At 40.9% G+C, this 22,164-nt stretch overlaps 1 protein-coding gene across 4 annotated transcripts in view; it reads left to right on the top strand.

Annotated features, from left to right (window-relative positions):
- ARHGAP26 (Rho GTPase activating protein 26) overlaps window positions 1–22,164 on the top strand; it is a 427,067-nt gene that overhangs the window by 254,979 nt on the left and 149,924 nt on the right. For all 4 annotated transcript variants that reach the window (XM_040453965.1, XM_040453947.1, XM_040453975.1 and 1 more), the window contains exons 15-17: window positions 13,707–13,794; window positions 15,430–15,488; window positions 17,002–17,107. In XM_040453965.1, the coding sequence (XP_040309899.1) occupies window positions 13,707–13,794; window positions 15,430–15,488; window positions 17,002–17,107 (253 nt within the window). The remainder of the gene's footprint in view (window positions 1–13,706; window positions 13,795–15,429; window positions 15,489–17,001; window positions 17,108–22,164) is intronic.

Below are 22,164 nucleotides of genomic sequence, written 5' to 3'. Positions count from 1 at the left end.
GTGACCACCACACCCTACTGTGTCTTTAATAGCTCATGACTCCCCCTGTCCTTTTTGGAGGCAGGCATTTAGTGGGGCACACCCAATGCCCAAGGAAGGGCATCCTTCTAGCCTGCAGAGGACCTCAGATCTCATGTTGCCTGTTGCCAAGAAGGTGTCACGTGACTGCCACATAACACGTATATAAGGAGATAATTCCTGGATCATCTTTGCATCTAGATTTCAACGTAGACTCTTGTCATTTGAACAGCGAAACCTCCCTTACAGCTGGCTGGTATAAAATACAAAACCACTATCTTCAAATGTGTAGTGTTTGAATCAAAACCCCATGAGCCCATGAGCCAATTTGCTTAGGCTGCAGATTTCCTTTATTTTTAGATGTGAATGCAGCCAGCTTCAGTGAGTCACATGGATTTAAATGGCAAACAGATCAGATTTCACAGATCAGTGGCTATTACTCATCCCCATGGAAGCCCAGCCATGCACTTGCAGAGATGGACTATCACTTAGGGTCCCTGCTCAGTGTCTGGGCAGGGACCCTTCTCTTGCCAGTATTTGTCTGTCTTGTTTTTTTGTTTTGTTTTGTTTTGTTTTGTTTTGTTTTTTCCAGTTTCTGAAAATAGTTTTCATATGTAAGGAAATCTCCTCTCTCATGTTGACTAGAATGACTCTTCTCTATCTCTTTTTCTAGAGAGCTCCTTGCCTCTTGTTGGCAGAACCCTGTTGTGTTGCTAGGTACAGTGAGATCTTTTATTTGAAATTATGATTATTGGTGAGGTGCCCTGCCACTGAGATTCTGGTTCTTGGTTCATATTTGCAGTGGGGATAGTTTTTTAATAAACTAAACTTTTTATTTTGAGATAATCGTACATTTGTATGCAGTAGAGAGGTGTGTACCTTTAACCACTGTCCCCCAGTAGTAACATCTCGTTACCCTCTAGTAGGAGATCACAACCAGGATATTATATAGTCAAGATGTGGAACAGTGTCCTCACCTCAAGGATCCCTTGTGATGTCCTTTTATGGCCACACCCATCTGCCTCACCTGTCACACCTCACTGCTTTCCCTAGCCCCTAGCACCTGAGAATCTATTTTTCATTTCTTTAATTTTGTTATTTCACGATTATCTCAGTGGATTCATATGTAATCTTTGGGGATTGGCTTTTTTTATTATTATTCAGCATAATACCCTTGAGATAATTTCAAGTTATTGGATCAATACTTGGTTGTTTTTTTACTGCTGAGTAGTATTCCACTGTAGAAATGTACCCAGTTTGTTTAACCATGCACCTATTGAGGGACATCTGAGTTGTTTCCAGTGTGGAGAAGTTAGGAATAAAGCTACTGTAAACAGTTGTGCACAGGTCTTAAATGTGAATATAAATTTGTTTCTCTGGGTTGACTGCCCGTAAATTTAATTACTGATTGATCATTTGACAGTTGCTAAGTCCAAGATGGCAGAAGCATAGCAGGATCTGGTAGCTCCAGTGACATCTTTACCTTTGTTGGCCTTTTCCATTCCTTTATTCTGGCTTCTCGTTATCTCTGATCTCTGCTTGTCTTGGTATCAGCTGTGTTGTCTGTGGGAATGTCCCACGTAGTCCAGTCTCAGCAGTTTTTGAATCTTATATCACTGAAAGAGAGTATCTTTCTTGACAGTTCATTGAGGACTTTGGTTGGTCAGCATGGGGCATGATTCATTTCTCAATTTCAGGGCAGTCACATGACTTACAGCAGATGGATCCAGATGGCCTGGATCCTGTGCCTCTCTCTGGTGATGTTGGGGGAGTGTGGCCCAGAGGTGGAGTAGGGAGGGGGTTAGACAGTAGAAGCCCGTGGACCAAGCAGGATAGTTAATAGATTGATGCAAGAGTGCTTTGCTGAAATAATGGCTGCTGGGTAGATAACAATAAAAGTATGTCCATTACAGGTTTAACAAGATCAGATTGTAGTTTTAAGAGGGGACTGCTGGCTGCAATGGGGAGCATATATTTGACCATGGAAAAGCATGGAGGAAGAAAACAGTGGAAATAATTAAGCCTCACATAGCCTATCAGGGATGAACCAAGTAGCTGCTCTGAAGTTAGGAAAAAAAGGCTCAAATGAAGAGAGAGAATCAGCAGGACTTTGTAACTAACTGGATATGGGGCAGAGAGATTTCATAGATGACAGATTATTATGTAAGGTGACACTAGTGAGAAGAAATATGACATTTTAGATGGGTTTGTTAGAAAAAAGAACCACTTTAGCTCGCTTGTGCTAAGCAAAGAGAGGTATGAAAGGATCTTGTTTTTCTCACTTCTCTTAGTGACTCTCAAACAAGATATTTGTCCTGTTCTCTTCCTCAGTTTTCCTAGGGACAGACAAAATAATCATGAGCATCTGAGAAATGTCATGAAAAAATAATAACCAGCAGCTGAAAGTCACAGGGCCAGCTGCCCCTGCCAGGAGCACATTAGACATAGAGTAGAATTCAAACTGAGGCTCGGGGCGCCTGGGTGGCGCAGTCGGTTAAGCGTCCGACTTCAGCCAGGTCACGATCTCGCGGTCCATGAGTTCGAGCCCCGTGTCGGGCTCTGGGCTGATGGCTCAGAGCCTGGAGCCTGTTTCCGATTCTGTGTCTCCCTCTCTCTCTGCCCCTCCCCCGTTCATGCTCTGTCTCTCTCTGTCCCAAAAATAAATAAACGTTGAAAAAAAAATTTTTTTTAAAAACAAAAAAAAACTGAGGCTCAACCAGAGCTGAGACATGACCCTAATACAAGATCTCATCACAAGCGGAGAATGGTGTCAGTGGTTCTCAGTACCAGTGAAGGTGACCAGTTTGGATCTTGGAAGTGAGGAACCACCTTTTAGACCAGGGAGACTCCAGACCTAAAGGCATAGCCCTGTCTGCCTTCCGTTTTGTGAACATGCTATCCTCGTCATCTCTTCTTGGTACGGGTACTAAGCTGGATTAGCCAAGAGTGTGAAATAAATAAGGCTCCTACACTGCAAAACCTCTCCGTGAGATGGCGGGGCAGAGTGCAAACCACTCATTTTACTACTGCTTTCCTCGGTATTGATTGGATGCCAGGCAATGTGTAAGATATGGAGTATTTTTAAGGTCTCTCACAAGTGCAGCAGTGAGTTTTTATTATTGAAAGCATGGATTAGACATAAGGAAAAACAGAATTGTTTTGATCACTTTGAGTTTATGTACTCCTGGTACACTGAGGGGCTTGAGGTTGGAAGAGGGATCTTAAGAGCCAGTGCTTTGAGAACTTTTTATTTCTCTTGATGAGGATTCCTTAAGAGAGCTTGTTGGAATTTCTTGTAGTACGTGTGGTATAGCCCGGTGCTAGTGTCCTACCAGAGCTACTCTTGATCACGTTCTCCCAGCAGTGGGGGTCCTTAGTCTGTGAAGAGTGAAAAGGTCTAAGGGATACTCATAGGTCCTAGAAATAGTCTCTTCCATGTGTGGACTGTTGTTTTCCCCTCTCCCCTGAATGTTAAGACAGATTTTTCCAAATTTTAGCTCAACATTTTTAAATACAAATCAGCTCTGTGCTTGTTGATCACATGTCTAGTTTCTCTTCCTGTATGTTTCTGTATTAATTGTAAATAATTTTTTCTCATTAAAAATTGAGTGGTGTATAATTATAGCAAATTTGGAGAGATACAAAAAGTAGAACGAAGAAAATAAAAATCTTGCAGATCAGAACTTCATTGACCATTTTATCATACCTTTAAAATATATTCTATAATACAAAATGTTGATAAAGTTGGAATCACACTGTGCATGTATATTGCTTTTTAATAGGCTTTTTCCATGTAACACTACAGTCTCTTTTCCGATGTTATTCAAGTTCTTCTAGAGTATGATTTCTGAGGGGAGGGGGTAGCATGTATTGTATAGATCCAACTTTTTTTTCAGTGTGTTGATTTATTTTGAGAGAGATGGAGTGAGTGAGTGACGACAGGGGAGGGATAGAGAGAAAGAGAAAGAAAATCCCAAGCAGGTCCCACAATGTCATCACAGAGCCCAAAGCGGGGCTAGAACCTACGAACTGTGAGATCATGACCTGAGCCAAAACCAAGAGTTGGACGCTTAACCAACTAAACCACCCAGGCACCTCTAGATGCACCTTTTTTTTTTTTTTAATCTTTATTTTTGAGAGAGAGAGAGAGAGAGAGAGAGAAGAGACATCATGTGAGCAGGGGAGGAACAGAGAGAGAGGGAGACACAGAATCCAAAGCAGGCTCCAGGTTCTGAACTCTCAGCACAGAGCCCAATGCGGGGCTCGAACTCATGAACTGTGAGATCATGACCTGAACCAAAGTCGGACACTCAACCGACTGAGCCACCCAGGCGCCCCTAGATGCAACTTTTTAATCAGCCTCCTATTCTTGGATACAAAGGCTGACTGCAATTTTTCATCATTCTAGAAACTCAGGTCAACATCCCCATTGAGGATGCAGAGGTTAAGAGCATGTATCTGAGAGTTAGACAAGTTGCAGTTGGACTACTTATTCATTTGACTTTACATAAATTATTTAAACCTGTTGACTCTTGTTTCTCATCATCTATAATGATAACTCCTGCCCCTGCAATAACGTGAGGATTACACGAAAGATGCATATGGGTTGCTGAGTTGAGAGCCTCTGCATGTTAGTAAATAAATGTTGGCTGTTTTTATTTTTAACTTACATATGCATGTTGAATGATTTCCCTAGGATTTAAAGATGTTGAAGTGCTGGGTCAGGGTATGTACATGTTTTCAAGGCCCTTAACTGATATTCCCGAATTTGCTCTCAGCAGACGGCGGACCGCACCTCCACGTACCTCACGTCCTTGCCGTACTCGTATTCCTTTTTTTGAATGTAAATTATAAATACAATTTTAATGTATCTCTTTTTTATTTAACTTGGCATTTCTGTAATTCTGGGTGAAGTTGGGCCTTCCCCTGTGTTTCCTGCAGATTTATATTTCTTTTCTATTGAATTACCTGTTTTGTGTTCTCAGCCTGCTTTTCTATTGGTGCATCCATCTTGTGATGATAAGAACTTTCTAGATATGGAGGCTATGTCACCAGTATTTTTTTCCCAGATTGTCATTTATCTTGAACTTTATTCATGGCACTTGTGGTTTTGTTTTTAGGAATATTTTAAATTTTTAACAAAGTCCAGTCTTTCATGAAATTAGTCTTTTTTCTAGATGAATTTTGCCTTAAAAGATCTCCATTCTAGGATTACAAAACTTTTTTGTTTTCTTTAAACCCATCAAGAATATATATATGTAAAATGGAAACTCTCCATTTTCTCAAATACTTACCTGATTGACCAATAATCGTATAATGAGAAAATTCTTCCCCCCTCTACTACTTTTACGTATCACCATACAGTCAGTCCTTTATACATTTTGGGGTCTGATGAAGGAGTTTTTACACATATTTTTCCAAAGGGAAATTAATTGGGTTTTTTTGTTCATTATCCTGCAATTATCAATCTTTAAAGAAAAAGCTTATCTTAATTATTTTTAATCTTTCTGAAGTCTGTTTTTCTCCAGATTCTTTATATGTCAGCAAAAATTCTCAAAGTTGTACCTCATATCTGTGTGGAGGGCCATTGCCTATCATGTCGTTCCTGCAAGTCGATTTTCCTCAGGACTTCACTGAGTTCTGCCTAGTGGATATTCCTCTGGTGACAGGCAGAATGTTGACTGTGAACCTAATTGTGCAGTTGAAACTTAATTTCCCTTTTTTTGTGCATCTTGATTAGTATTTCACCATGGTGGTGAAGGAATTCAAATTCTGTGTTGATGTGGGTTTTTTTTTCCTCATTCTGTAATTTTTTTCTTTTTAACTAATGTCTAAAGCAAGGTTAGTGCTACAGAGAACACCTGGAAGGTGTTAAACTGCAAAGGTTTAAAGCACCAAATTACAATAGCATGCGTCACTCACAGATTTCTGATCCCCACCATGAGCTGTCCTTTCTTACTCCTCTGAGATCTTGAATGTCTAGACAGACATTCTTTTTTCTGTGCCCTTCATTTTCCATGTCCTTGTACAGAGTAGCATAAATAAAACAAGAAAAGACTTCTTTCAGAAGAAATCCTAAATAGGATTCTTTATGTCATTCTTCATGACAACTTCTGAGATCTGAAGGCTTGCCTACTAATGATTGGAAACAGCCCCAGACTTTGAAGACTGTAGACTCACGGAAGCAGCAGAGCCATGCAATCTACTCCAGTTTTACCCATCAGTAAAGGAGAACAAGACAGATGATGCAGGACTGGGGCATTGTAGACTGTTAGGATGAAGGATTGATTGCTATTAACCACAATCCTGAGTTCTCGGATAACAGAGAGCCCAGATGCAAGCCCACCTTCTTCTCTGCCCATCCCACCATCACTTGTGCTTATTGGAATGCTGCAGGCAGGTTCTCAAAAGACAGGGATCTATCACAGTAAGAGCTTTTGGATCTTAGTATAGCAGTGGGTGTGGATACTCTGGATTCTTTTTTTTTTTTTTAATTTTTTTTTAACGTGTATTTATTTTTGAGAGAGAGCAAGACAGAGTGTGAGCTAGGGAGGGGCAGAGAGACAGGGAGACACAGAATCTGAAGCAGGCTCCAGGCTCTGAGCTGTCAGCAACAGAGCCAGACTCAGGGCCTGAAGTCACGAACCGTGAGATCATGACCTGAGCCGAAGTCGGGCGCTTAATCAACTGAGCCACCTGGGCACCCCTGGATACTCTGGATTCTTAGGCGCTAGATATAAAAACATACAAAAAATATGGAAGTTATTAAGATGTATGACTTATATAATCAGAAAATACAAATTTACTTATCACGTTGGTACATATTAAATCTAGTCTTGAAAGAATTACCTATAGGATAAATGAAGTCTAATTTACATAGTGGATAGTATATGTTTATAAACTTCCTTAAAGATGTTGTGGAGATGAAGAATGTGAGAGGCTCGAGAAGATTGTAAAGACAGTGAAGAAAATACAACTAACATTTGTACAAGCAGAGTAAGATCACGTGATATTTCCTAAGGAATGACAGAAAAATCAGTGGAACAGACAAGAGCATCTAGAAATAGGACCCACACATATAGGGTCAATTGATCATTTTTGTTTTTGTTTTTAATTAAAGGAAGCTTAATTTTTTTAATGTTTTTTATTTGGGGGGGAGGGCAGAGAGAGAGGGAGACACAGAATCTAAAGCATGCTCCAGGTTCTGAGCTGTCAACACAGAGCCTGATGGAGGGCTTGAACTCGAGGACTGTGTGAGATCATGACCTGAGCTGAAGTCGGATGCTTAAACCAGCTGAGCCACCCAGGCACCCCGCTCAGTTGATGTTTGATAAAGGCATCAAGATAATTCAGTGGGGAAAGGATAGTCATTTCAGCGATTGGTACTGGTGGGAGAAAATCCATATGGGAGAAAAATAAATGAAATCTTTGTCTTAGACTATATATAAAAATTAACTCAAAATGGATCATATTCCTAACTCTAAGAGCTAAAACTACAAAACTTGTAGAAGAAAATAGAAAATTTTGGTGACCTTGGTTTAGAAAAGATTTCATAAATAGAATACAAAAAACTGGAAACATAAAAGAAAAAACGTATAAACTAGAGCCAAATAAAAAACTTAAGCTCTTTAAAAGATACTAAGAAAAAGAAATGGCAAGCTACAGATGAGAAAAGTTTTGCAAGATGTGTATCTGGTAAATGACTTGTATCCAGAACATATTAAAAATAACTCAAGTAATTGAGTAATAAGAACACAACCAACTCAATTTTAAAAATGGGTAAAAGATTTGAACACTTTACCAGAGAAAATTTACAAATGACCAAAAAGTGCAAAAAAAAAGATGAGCACCATGATTAGTTCTTAAAAGGAAATCTAAAACCTAAATTATCCTTTCATGCCTACTAGAATAGCTAAGATTTCAAAATTAGACACCTGACCATATCACATGCTTATGAAGAGGTTGCTGTAGGAAAGCAAAATGACCCACCTGTTTTGGAGAACAATTTAGCGATTTCCGTTGAAGTGAAATGTACTTACTATATGACCTACTCCTACCATTTTTTGCCCAGTTTCACTACTAGGTATTGACCCAGAAGGTGAAATTATAGTCCATAGAAAGACCTGTATGTAAATATTTATACCAGCTTTGTTCCTAACAGTAAAAACTTGGGAACATACCTAATGTCCATCACCCAATGAATGGATGAACAAATTGTGGCATATCTGTAAACTGAATGCTACTCAGTGATGAAAGGATTGAACCACTGGTACATATAACAGCTCAGATAGATTTCAAAAGTATTAGGCTTGGTGAAAGTGGTTGCCAGGGCTGGAGGTGGAGGGAGGGGGTTGATTTACAAGGGCACGGGGGTATTTTGTGGGTGATGGAAATGACTTTTATCTTGATTGTGGTCGTTACATGACTGCATACGTTTGTCACAAATGGAAGTGGGTGCTCAAAAAGGGTGAGTATACTCCGTAAATTTCAAAAACACACATAGAAAGTTCTTAACCTTCTTCCTCATTAAAAAAGGCAAATTAAAAACATGACCTTTTGGGGCGCCTGGGTGGCTCAGTCGGTTAAGCGTCCGACTTCAGCTCAGGTCACGATCTCGCGGTCCGCGAGTTCGAGCCCCGCGTCAGGCTCTGGGCTGATGGCTCAGAGCCTGGAGCCTGCTTCCGATTCTGTGTCTCCCTCTCTCTCTGCCCCTCCCCCGTTCATGCTGTGTCTCTCTCTGTCTCAAAAATAAATAAAACGTTAAAAAAAATTTTTTTTAAATAAAAACATGACCTTTTTGTCCCCACCTCTCAGTTTGGCTAACATCAAAGTTTTGGATGTTGATGTCAATGATTTGGGGAAGGAGTCACTCTGAAATCTCATGGGACAGCCTCTGAGGGTAGTTGAGGAAGATCTTTCACATTTAAAAATACCTGTACCTCTTGAACTGGAAATTTCACTTGTAGGATTTTTTTTTCGTAAATGTAAGACAGGTACAGGGAAACAGTAGTTGATATCGCTGTTTCTCATAGCAAAACCCAGGGAACAGCTTCATTTGCCTCACAGAGGATATCAGCTGTGGTGCAGGGACAGACTGTGAGGTAGATAAATTTATGTGCCAATAAGCAACGATTTCTTAAGATTCTGTTAAATGAACATAGTGTACAAAGTGACATGTACAGTGTACTTCTGTTTGTTTTTAAAAAGCTGTAGGTATTTATACGTGCGCTTGTGTGTGCATACACTGTTAGAGATATTGGAGCTGATCAGGATGACATTTCTGAGATGATTTCTGCTTGTAACCACTGCTTCCAGTCTGTCTCCTATTTTTCTCAATTCACGTGGTAGTAGGTTCAGGAAGAAATACTAATGTTTCACTTTCCCCAGAGGCTGCCTTTCTGTACCTTGGTCTCCTCCTCTAGCTTAGGTCCGTTTACCATGCATTGCAGTGGTGAGGTCGCATGGTGGAGAGACATGTACTGAGTTCAGAAGAAAAGTGTAATTACGTCCTTGGCTCATATTCGGATGCCACCAGGAAGCTCTGCTAGGTGAAGGGGGAGCATCGGTAAGGGAGGTGTGGAAATTGGCAGCACTTTCTGAAAACGAAGTGGTTTGGGAGGCTGTCTTCAATTTAGTTTGGATATTAAATTAAAATGGACGTCCTCAAGTTATGAGCCTTCCCTCTTCGGTGCTATAAAAAGCCCTTTAGCCGGGCTGTAATTTGACTCTCCTCTCTGTAATGTTACACAATATTCCTATGGTTACAGAGCCCGAATAAGTGGAAGCTAATCATTAGTTTGCTAAATGTGGTCCCATGGAACAGTTCATAACTCCCAGACCTGCCAGCTGCTGCTCGTTTAGTGTCGTGCTCTCTCCTTGGGTAGAAGTTGGTTTGTTCCTGCGAATAATGTACAGTAACAGTTGTCTCGCATCCAGGAGCCGTGCGCTATGGCAGCCCTCCATGTGGCTCAGGGATGGGGATGGGAAAAAGGTCAGGCTAAGCAGAGTTTTTTGGTACATACTCTTGCACAGGAAGAAACCATTAAGGGAGTAAGAGATGACAAAGCAAGAAAAGAATTAAAGCGGCAGACGTTTTGGACATTGGGGTTCACTTTTCAGAAATTTGCTGTGATAGAACTCTGGAGTTGACCGTTCTGTGACCTTAGAAATAAAATTGTGCTCTCTAGGTTGTTCAGTGTTTGTTCCGTGTGGCAAGACAGACTTCATTAATGCCCAGGGTCACCTGCAAAGGCGTGTGCTGCCTTTAAGGGCCAAAGAGTTGATAAGCTGGGGTCTTTTCTATCTCATCTAATATGTATCAGGGGAACCTACTGAGAGCAGTCAGTACTGGCTGGATTTGTGCCCTTACCTGGGGATTAGAGCCTAAATCCTTAATCTACTCATGATTATTTGGCCTCTTCCTACTAGAACGAAAGTGGGTTCTTTCCCAGTAAATGGAAAATCCATTGTGCCCACCTGTGACTCATTCCTCCTTCCAGCTGAATGGCTGTTGACTTTGTAGGAGAAATCTCTTTTTCCTTTGAGACTGTCCAAAAAGAGGCCAGTGGCTGTCTCTGCTCACCTGCTGTATCATTTAGGTCTCTTTGGATTATTCAAAAAAACAAACCAAACAAACAAACAAAAAAACAAAAACCTGACCTTCCCTGGCTTAAGGAAAAAGGGAATTTATTGGCTCATATGACTAAAAAAGTATGGCGATATATACAGACTCCACCCATATCATCCAGACCACCTGTCTCTGCTTCTCTCGTCTCTGGCTTCGTCTGTCAGACTTGACTCTGAGGATCTAGATGGTGACACCTAGCACAGTTGGATAACCTTGCAGGTAGAAGACCAACAGGGAATAGCAGACAGGCTTCCCCTTGTCTTCCAGAAAGGTCCTGAAGTTCATTCTGATGCAGCTGGCTTAGGTATTGGGCTAATCCCTGAACCAGCCATGAGGCCAGAGAGATGCTGGGATTTGATTGGTCTGTCTAAATCTTATCCTGAAGTTCCCTGGAAGCTGGAGCCTTCCCCCAGGCATGTGCAGTAGGAACCAGAGAAGAATAACAGCGTGATGGAACATGAGGCACTGTGCAAAAGGAAACAGGAGAGAGCATTGGGAGGCAAATCACTAACTAGTCTTGCGTATGAGGAAGCTGGATTCTGTCTTCAGTTTCCTGAAAGACATCACTTCCGACCACGTCAACAGTAGTAAGGTGGGGACCTATTGGTTTGTGAAATCATTCATACTCCCCAGCCTCTGCCTCTTATTTTTATTTACCTATGGGCTTCCCAGGAAGACTAACCATAGGAGTGGTCCCTCCCTTAATAATACATGCTCCTTTAAAATACACACCTTGATGGGGCGCCTGGGTGGCGCAGTCGGTTAAGCGTCCGACTTCAGCCAGGTCACGATCTCGCGGTCCGTGAGTTCGAGCCCCGCGTCGGGCTCTGGGCTGGTGGCTCAGAGCCTGGAGCCTGTTTCCGATTCTGTGTCTCCCTCTCTCTCTGCCCCTCCCCCGTTCATGCTCTGTCTCTGTCCCAAAAATAAATAAACGTGGAAAAAAAAAATTAAAAAAAAAATAAAATAAAATAAAAATAAAATACACACCTTGATTTACTAGTCTACACAAGAGGACACAAGAAATGATAAGGATCCATTGTAATTATGGTGGTCCCCATTGCACTTCTTGCCTTACGGTGGTTAAAAAAGTACTTATAAAAGTAATGGAATACCGCTTGCTTACACTAGACACAGAAATAAACTCAAAATGGATGAAAGACCTAAATGTAAGACAGGAAGCCATCAAAATCCTCAAGGAGAAAACAGGCAAAAACCTCTTTGATCTTGGCCATAGCAACTTCTTACTTAACACGTCTCTGGAGGCAAGGGAAACAAAAACAAAAATGAACTATTGGGACATCATCAAAATAAAAAGCTTCTGCACAGCGAGGGAAACAAGCAGCAAAACTAAAAGGCAACCAACAAAATGGAAGAAGATATTTGCAAGTAACATATCAGATAAATGATTAGAATCTATAAAGAACTTATGAAACTCAACACCCAAAACACAAAGAATCCAGTGACGAAATGGGCAAAAGACACGAATAGACACTTCTCCAAAGAAGACATGCAGATGGCCCCCCGACACATGAAAAAATGCTCAACATCACTCATCATCAGGGAAATACAAATCAAAACCACAATGAGATACCACTTCACACCTGTCAGAATGGCTCACATTAATAACTCAGGCAACAATAGATGTTGGCGAGGATGCGGAGAAAGAGGATCTCTTTTGCACTGCTGGTGGGAATGCAAACTGGCACAGTCACTCTGGAAAACAGTATGGAGGTTCATCAAAAAATTAAAGTAGAACTACCCTATTACCCAGCTATTGCACTAGTAGGTATTTATCCAAGGGATACAGGTGTGCTGTTTTGAAGGGACACATGCACCCCTATGTTTATAGCAGCACTATCCACAATAGCCAAAGTATGGAAAGAACCCAAATGTCCATCGATGGATGAATGGATAAAGGGTGTGTGTGTGTGTGTGTGTATATACACACACACAATGGAGTATTACTCGGCAATCAAAAAGAATGAAATCTTGCCATTTACAACTACGTGGATGGAACTGGAGGGTATTATGCTAAGTGAAATTAGTCAGAGAAATACAAAAGTCATATGACTTCACTCATATGAGGACTTTAAGAGACAAAACAGATGAACATAAGGGAAGAGAAACAGAAACAATATAAAAATAGGAAGGGGGACAAAACATGAGACTCATAAATGTGGAGAAAAAACTGAGGGTTACTGGAGGGGTTGTGGGGAGGGGGTGGGCTAAATGGGTAAGGGGCACTAAGGAATCTACTCCTGAAATCATTGTTGCACTATATGCTAACTAATTTGGATATAAATTTTTAAAAATAAAAAATAAAATAAAATAAAGTAATGGAATAAAGTCATAGTATAGAAAATATAAAAACGATTATAGTTCTAACACTTTAACCCAATCACTATTTTAATTTTAGAGTATTTCCTTTTAGCCTTTATTCATATAAGTTTCTTACAAACTTTTAAATCTTGGTGTGTTTTTTTGTTTTTGTTTTTTTTTGTGTTTTGCTTGATATTGCATGATAAGCTAGGCATTGTCCATAGTGTTACATGGTTAGCATTATCATGTAAATGCAACATAATATTCCATCAGGGAGACATGCCAAAATTAATCATTCTTCCATCATTGAACATTTAGGTTATCTCCTTTTAAATTTTTTTCTGCTGTTGAAAAGCATTAGTGTGTATTGAACATTTCTGGGGTATGTAACTTAAATCTTGCTTTATCTTATTTCCTGAGGCCAGATTGTGAGAAGTGAGATTACAGCTTCAAAGGGTATAAACATTTTTATGACTCGATACATATTGCCAAATTGCTTTTCAAAACGATTGCATTTTATCTCTTCTGCCTCCAGCAATTTATGAGAGGATCATTTCACTGCATTTTTGACGTCCATAGACATTTGCATTTTTAACCATGTTCTTAGCCCACAAAAAAATAGGTGCTGTTTTGGTTTTATTTTGGATTTCTTTGGTTAATAGGGAAGCTGAATGTTTTTAGTATTCTTGTGTTTAGCTGTATTTTCTGCTCCTCTTTACACATGGTCTTTTCTTCTTTTCAGACCCCAAAACTGCTTCTGAGGCAGAGACTGATATCTGTGCCGAATGGGAGATAAAGACGATCACTAGTGCTTTGAAGACCTACCTAAGGTACGGGCTTTTCATTTGCAGGGCAGGGTGCCAGCTTGTTATCATGCAATCAGGAAGAAAGCAGTTTTATTTTCAGCCTCCAGAGAGCTGCTGGGTGGGTGTCTGAGATGTGGAAACAGCTCATGTGTGGGTGCAATTAGCTCAGCAGGTCACACCAGTTGTAAGTCCTCTGTACTTGATGGGGTGCCATTGTGCGATGGTGCCATTGAGTGATTCAAGAAGCTTTGCTTTTTATGAGAAGCCACTATGAGAATCAGCCTTTAACAGAACCTGAAATAGGCTCTTTCCTGAAATCCCCAAATACTCTATTAAGAAAAGAAGGAACCGCATATCTCATTCTGTTGACAGTGTGACTACATGTCCTGTGTATTTTGGTGGTTTTGTGCCTTGTACAGATTGACTGTGTTGCTGACATTGGCCATTGAATATGAGAACTTAACGGGTGTCCCTTTTGACTCCTTCTCTTACGTTGGAAAACATTCCTTTATTGAAGAGACTCCTTTTCTTTTAACAATATATGTCCTGTTCGTCTTACGTCCCTGCCCCTCCCTTGGTTATTAAGGGAATGGGTGAGTCAAGCTGCCTTCATATTGGTTTCATGAAGTGACCAAAACTTACACTGGACTTGAAGGCTAGGGGAGGGTCCAGTGTTCAACAAAGAAGAGAACTACACTCATGAATTACAAAAGCATTTGTTCACGTTTTGCGAAGATTCATTTGGCTCAAAAACCAAGGAGAGCAATGGGAAAGGAATGAGTGATGCAGGTTTTATTGGCTATTGGGGAATTGATGGAAGGATCTTGAAGTCATGAGTAAGATGTAATGCTAGTGATTATCAAGAGTCAAATGAGGGGATCCAGTGAGAATAAAATAAAATCTGAGCCAAGAATAATTTATAGTGTGTTGAGAAGCTTATTTGGACTGTCAGAAAAAAGCTGAAGTTTACAGTTAAGCATACTCAGTAAACATATTCTTTAAACATTCATACCGCAAATACTACCATTGTAGTTTATACAAAACTATATTACAGAGGTTTGTATTTAGCACTTACCTTGTGGATGTTGATAGTAATTAGCTAATAAACAGTAAGTATAAAACATTAAAAAAAAACAGATAAAATTTGATTATACCTTGCCTAACGTTAGGGGATCTAGCCCTTTGGCATTCTGGAGAAACACTCGGTCGTGAATTGGTCACAAAAACACAGAAGTCTCTCATAGTGTTTCCAGAGGAACTGATTGTAATAACAAGCTGCTGGGGAAGACAAGAGTTTAAGCACAGGTAATTGCAAATGTTTAGTTAGTTGCCTTTTTCTCCGACACCTCTTAAAAGGCTGTTGTCAATGGGTGAGTCACCGACTGAAAGGGAAATCTCTTGGTTTGTGCTAGACTTTCACATTAGCACTTTCCTGGTTGTAACTAGGAAACATAGTTGCATCCATTCCCTTTGAAAAGAAAGAATGAAAATGTCATGTGAAATCTCAGGACCCTTTCAAAAGGGAAACTCAGTTGGACTAAGCTGAGTTGCTGTTGTGTCCTTTGATCTTTGTCTCTATACAGTTGGGCAGCATCTAAGCCACGATTTGTAGTGTGATTGTTTTTATGAAGCTGACTTGTGTATATCCTTTTATCCCAGAATGCTTCCGGGACCACTCATGATGTACCAGTTTCAGAGAAGTTTCATCAAAGCAGCAAGTAGGTTTTCTTTTTGTCACAGTTGTAAGAGGGAAAGGGATAGATTTTTCTATTTCAAAGAACAGTCAGTATCCCAAAATAAATACTTTCTACCCTTTATGTTTTGCGTGTAAACTACCAACATACGTGCTCATGAGGTAGACACAAAATAGAGATGAAACTAAACTAGGATTGTCAAGGGCCTTGCTACCATGTTGAATTTACAGTTGAGAGGAACTTCAGAAGTGTGTTTTGGGGTTGGGGGGAAGAGAGAAAAGCAAGTTTGGCTTTCTAATTTTGATTATTGGAGTTCTAACTCCTTGGGTTGTTTCCCAGCCCTTGAGTAGCATTTTGCAGAATGAATCAGAGTTCGCACATTACCTAAATTGAGCATTGGAAGTGTTTCCTTGAATATGACACCATTTATATAACTTCCCAGTCCTCTTTCCATCATGGCTTCCATTTACAGCTTATGATCATTCTTCAGCTATATCGTCCAGGCCCCTTGCGTCATATCACTGGTATTAAAATACATAGGGATTAGGTGCAAGCTACCCTAAATATACTGGAATCTGTCGACGTGGGGCAGGGCTCCTGTAAGGAGCAGTAAGATTCTCTTATCAGATTTAAATCTGGCATGAGTCTCCACCGTGTTATTATGTCGAGAGTCTCTGTGCCTCTCTCTGCTTCCTTTAAGCCTTCAGAGTCCATTTACCCTGGTAGCCACTACTGGCCTAATTGATTAATACCTAATGTTCTGATGGCCTTGTCTTCTCAAGTTGTCTCCTTAAAAAAGGGAGGAGAAAGACTTGAGAGAAAGCTGGGAGCGAAGATCATGTTTATGTGATTTCTTTCTCAGAGAAATTCCAAACCTGTAGCAGCCATTCTCTAATTAAACCTCACATCAGTCCTATAAATAGGTGTGGTGAGCACTATCCGTCTGTCTCCCAGAGAAATGAAGCCACTTGCCCAAAGTCAGCCGAGCCATGGCAGGCCAGGATTGAGATTACAGGCTGGCAGGAAGATTTACATATTTTACCAGCCATTTCTTCTACCAGGCTGGTTGGTTGTCATGCATGAATTGAGAACAACCGGACGTTACCTTTGATTTGTTGGATGCTATCTTGAGGCGTTGTTTTGATACTTGAGACCCTTATAATGTTGTTCATGTACAATTTGTTTATCATTTGACAAGTGCATGAAGTTCCTCCCTTCCTTGAAATGAAGCCGTCATTCTAGGAAGCCAGCTGCTACCAAGTTTCTGCCTGCTCTGAGTGTGCAATTGACTGGCTCCATTTCGTCCTGTCATCATTTTGGCTTGAATTCTCTGACGGTCATTTTTTTTAATAAACTGCTACAAGAAGCATCATTAAAAACACTTCTAGATCTAGTCATGAGTGCGGAGAACAGGATCTTAAACCTTTGAGAAGTCCTTGGTCTCTTAGGGCCCAACCTTTGATTTCCTTTGATTTTGTCTTGCAATCTGATTTGCCTGTGACACTGATCAAATACTACCTCCTTCTTGCCTTTGCAGAACTGGAGAACCAGGAGTCTCGAGTCTCTGAAATCCATAGCCTTGTTCATCGGCTCCCAGAGAAAAATAGGCAGATGTTACAGCTGCTCATGAACCACTTGGCAAAGTAGGTTTGACACCGATTGCTGCCCTTTTATCACCCCTAGGAAGTTCATGTCTTAGCGCTAAAGCTGGTCTCAATGCTGCTTATGTTTCCCTCTCCCTCTATTGCATCAGGTATGTCGGAGGCTTAGGAAAGAAATGTGTGAAATGTTCACTGCAGTGGATAACAGCACCAAATGCCAGCTGATCTTTGCAGAGGAAGCTGGGGAAGTGCCCATGATATCGGGCCACTAGGCAGAGTTGTCAGGGGGCTTTTGCTCTTGTGATGATCAAGGGCAAACAGGAATATGTCATCTGAGATAACTGGGTCACAAGCAGAGTTTCCAGGAGTTCTCTGTCCTTGTGATAATCAGAGACAAATAGGAATATGATGTGGGTTTATAGACCTGGGATTTGGAGTAAAGAGGCCTGGGTTCTAGAGTTGATTGTTCTTAACAAGCCACTTTATGAGTACTGGACAAGCCACAGAACCTGTCAATTCCTTAGTTGCTTCATCTGTCAGATGAATGGATAGTAGGCTCCCCTTTAACTACAATGTCACTGATTTGAAAAGTAACATGTATTAAAGCCTAGGGAATAAAGGAATTTGGCAAGTGCCCACTTCCCCTCCAAGATCATCAAAGCATTCTGCGAGAGGCCTGATTTTCCTGCTAAGAATATTTGCTCTTGGAATGGTTTTGAATTTGTGTACTTGCTATTGCTGGACCCTTTTAGGAATGGCCTTCCTGACTTCCCTTGCTGTGTCAGTGACTACATGTATGTATGTTCTAACCTTCCACTGACTTTGATGAATGTCTTCGGAGACTGGCGTATTAAAAAAGACAGAGTGTAACAGCTAACTTAAACCATTAAGCCCTGCATTCTACTGAACTGATTGATGTGTTATACATTTGGCCCTTTCCCACACTTTCCTCATGCCATTAAGTCAGGTCTTTGGGATAATTTGATAGTGAGCTGAGGAAGATTATACCGGTTTGTTTTCATATTTCTACCAAGCACTTGATCCTACCATTTGGGGAGAGAGTGTACGTGTTACCATGAAGATTTCTGCAGATCTTAATTATGAAGAAACGAGAGTGTTTAGCATGTTGGTCAGAAGCAATTAGGCAGAGTCCAGGTTTGCTCCATTATTGGTCACATGTATTTCTTGCAGCGCCGTATTGGAACTGCGTGTTCAGAAACAATTAAGCATAGCAGAGAACATGCAAGCTTACAAGGAGAATGCCCAAAAAATGTCAAAGAATTCTGATGAAGTGTGTTTAAAATAATGGGAATTGGGCTTTCAAAAGTAACTCCACATGCTCGGAGATGACGGTTTGGTGCCTCTTCCACACGACCCAGTCAGGCATTTGTTAAATGGAAAAGCTGTTTTAGATCTTAATTGCAAAACTTTGCACACTTGAAGGGCCTTTACTGAAACGGGCAGTTCTGGATACTTGCTCCTGCCAAGTATGTGTGGGGATCCTCATGGCTGTTGTATGGCCACTAGGTTTTGAGCCTCCTGGGAGCAGCTGGAGGAGAAGGCTTAGCAACCGGCTGACAGCAGTGGGCTTTTCAAGCTGTGGAGTTGTGATGAGAGCTTAATTGGACTGAGTATGATGGAGAGTAAATGGTGATCCAGCAGAGCCAGTACTGAATTTTCCCATTGTAAAACTGCCCTGAGGACTGAGCCTGTTTATCTCCTACAGGGTAGTTTGCTTTCTCCCTCTTGTCCAACTCAGCACGCTCAACCCCATTAAATTCAGTTCATCTTTGTCCCTGAACTAACAAGGAATAGAACTGTAAGATGGAAGTGACAGCTTGACCTTGACTTTTTGCCTTCTAACGAATTTAAACCAACTTTGTTGTTGGAGTTAGTTATAGTATAGCATTTATGGAGCATTATGCCTTGTTTTTGATACCTCACTGTGATTTTCTTTGGTTCTATGGGGTTATGTGGTTTTTTGTTGTTGTTCATTTAATCGTTAAAAGAAATCTACATAGAGACTGCAGAGTGACTCAGAGCTGATGTTACAACACACAGACTCAGGTTCTCAGCAGGCTGTGTTCTTGGTCTCAGAAGATGGGGATTTAAAGTGTCTTGGAGGAGATGGGTATAAATGAGCATTGCTGAATCCAGTAAGGAGCATTTATTTAGTTCTGAAAAAATGCTTTGGCACCCAGAGGAGTTCTCAGATTCCACTTAAATGCTGTATGCTCATTTACAGCGCTGTCCCATTTTAAAATTGACCAGGAGAGGCAAGTTAACTTGGAATAAGGAGTTTGTCTGTTTAGTCCAGTTTTCTCAGTTTCAGATTTACCCTCGGATATGCCTCATCTGTTGTTCCCCTGGTCCACTTAACACTCAGCTTCCTTCCTAAGTTTTGGTTTCAGGGCTGGATCTGCTGGAAAACTCGTGTTCACTTCTCTCCTTACCTACCGTGTTTGCCCTGTGCCTCTCAGGAGTCTGATTCAAAGGGAAGACATTTTGTATTGTGTATTTCTTAGAGTGCTTTTTTGAAATACTTTCCAAAATTGATTTATTTTCACTGTGGAGGGAGAGTTAAGACATTTTATATTTAATCCCATGTAGAAATGTGTTCAGAGGGGATAAAAGTCTTAGAGGAGGATATAGTTACAAACTCAAAAAGCCTTCAAGCAAATGATTACCAGGGAACATCCAAATCATAGAGCTCTTGGGTTTGTTTCAGACCTCAGGGGGAACGTAAAAATTACAGGCAACTATGCACACATTTTTGTTGTTAAAGCTTAAATCTATGATAATTAGGTGTTTTCTTATTGGATCCTGGAATCTAGTATACAATCTGGAGTCATGTGCCTAGTCACATGCCCTCAAAGCACAGTTAGACTCACTTTGGCTGTGTTTACACTTGACATTGGGGGACCACACCCCTGCTCTACTAAATTGAACTCTGTTTGGGAATCTGCACATCTGGTTCATTTCCCAGGTAATTATGATGCAAAGAGTCTTTTGAGAACCACTGGCCTAGAGAATGGGCCACATGCAGGGGTTTTCTAGGAGAGAGAAATGGCACTGAGTGGAATGGATTGGGATTTAACCAAGTATTAGACTTTGGCTCAAGCATCCGACTTTGGCTCAGGTCATGATCTCACCATTTGTGGATTCAAGCCCCACATCAGGCTCTCTGCTGACAGCTTGGAGCCAGCTTCAAATTCTTTGTCTCCTTCTCTCTCTGCCCCTTCCCTGCTCATGCTCTCTCTTTCCCCCGCCCCTCAGAAATAAAATAAACATTAAAAAAATTTTTTTAAAAAAGGAAATAGGACAAAGAACCTCCAAGAAGTGAGTTTAAAAAGGAGATTTTTATAATGAAATTACTAAAAAAATCCAGTTTTGATTTCCCATATCCTTACAGTTTGACACTGCATTAAATTGAGTTTCAGCAAATGACTTTGTTTTAAAATCATGCATAAAGTGGAGAGGGTGGGTGATGGGTATTGAGGAGGGCACCTTTTGGGATGAGCACTGGGTGTTGTATGGAAACCAATTTGACAATAAATTTCATATATTGAAAAAAAATACAAAAGCCCTAACTGAAAAAAATAAATAAATAAAAATAAAATCATGCATAAAGCATTTTTTTTTTTTTTTTTTTAAATTTTTTTTTTCAACGTTTATTTATTTTTGGGACAGAGAGAGACAGAGCATGAACGGGGGAGGGGCAGAGAGAGAGGGAGACACAGAACCGGAAACAGGCTCCAGGCTCTGAGCCATCAGCCCAGAGCCCGACGCGGGGCTCGAACTCACGGAGCGCGAGATCGTGACCTGGCCAAAGTCGGACGCTTAACCGACTGCGCCACCCAGGCGCCCCAAAGCATTTTTAATAATAGAAAACTAAGCTGGTTGTGGGGCCTTGTGGAAATTAATCAGTCAACCTCTTGAGCCTCAGTTTTCTGAGTTCCCTTCTAATCATGTGATTCTGTGTCTTCATCAGGTAGAAGGGGTGGAAAAGAGAAGAACATCCCCATATTAGAATTGTACAAGGAAATAGGAGTAGATGAATAATAAAGACAAATTTCATGGTGGTTTCCTCATGTTTATATATTATGATGACTCCAAGTATCTTGTATATCCCCACACATACCATTCATAGTGGCTCATCGTCATTTTATTACAGTGTTTATGCTGCATTGGGAGGATTTCAAAGGACTCTCCATGCATCAGGAGTGGCTATTAAAAATACCTTTTCACAGCTGGTTTTCCCAAAGCACTTACTGAGAAATCAATCTCAGTCTCTCCTTTTTTGAAGCCACCATTCCTTTGTTGCTAGGATGTTGTCAAAAGGGTAGAGGCATTTTCTTGCTCCTCCAAAGAAGTAGTGTATCATTTAGGATGCTCTGGGATGTAAGAAACAAAATCCAATTCAAAATGGCTTAAACAGTAAAGGAATCTGTCTCTCATTACACAAAATCAGTCCTACAGGTCAGTTAATTTCTTGGTTCATGAAGTACTCAGGTTATTTCTATGGTCTTGCTCTTAGCCAGCCTCCTTGTGTTGGCTACGTCAGGGTCATAAGATGTTGTGTTGCATCCTTGCACATCTGTGGTTGTTCAGAAGCAGAAAGAGCATTAATTATTCTTTGCTTCTCTTTTTAAGAGCTATGATGATATTTTCCTCAGAAGTTCTCCAGCAGACTTCCCATCACATCTCATTGGTTTGAAGCAATCTCCAGCAAGGGGAAGGGGGCCACCGTGATTTTTTATACCAAACAGGACTTACCTGGGCCATATGTGAGAGGCCTGGATATCAGTATAAAAGCAGAGCTCTGAATCAGCAGTCCACATTGCTTACTGTAAAAAGTCTTGATAAAAGAACATTTGCAGTGTCTGGGTGGCTCATTTGGCTGAGTGTCCGACTCTTAGGTTATGGTGCCAGGGTTGTAGGATCAGGCCCTGAGTTGGGCTCCGTGCTGGGTGTGGAGCCTGCTTAGGATATTCCCTCTCCCTCTCTCCTTCTCTCTCCCTCTCTCCTTCTCTCTCTCTCTCTCCTTCTCTCTCTCTCTCTCTCTCTCTCCTTCTCTCTCTCTCTCTCTCCTTCTCTCT

The sequence above is a fragment of the Herpailurus yagouaroundi genome, unplaced genomic scaffold (assembly GCF_014898765.1).
Source record: "Herpailurus yagouaroundi ecotype Mexico unplaced genomic scaffold, PumYag 29, whole genome shotgun sequence".
NCBI classification, from domain to species: Eukaryota; Metazoa; Chordata; class Mammalia; order Carnivora; family Felidae; genus Herpailurus; species Herpailurus yagouaroundi.
This window is presented reverse-complemented; position numbering and strand designations above follow the sequence as displayed.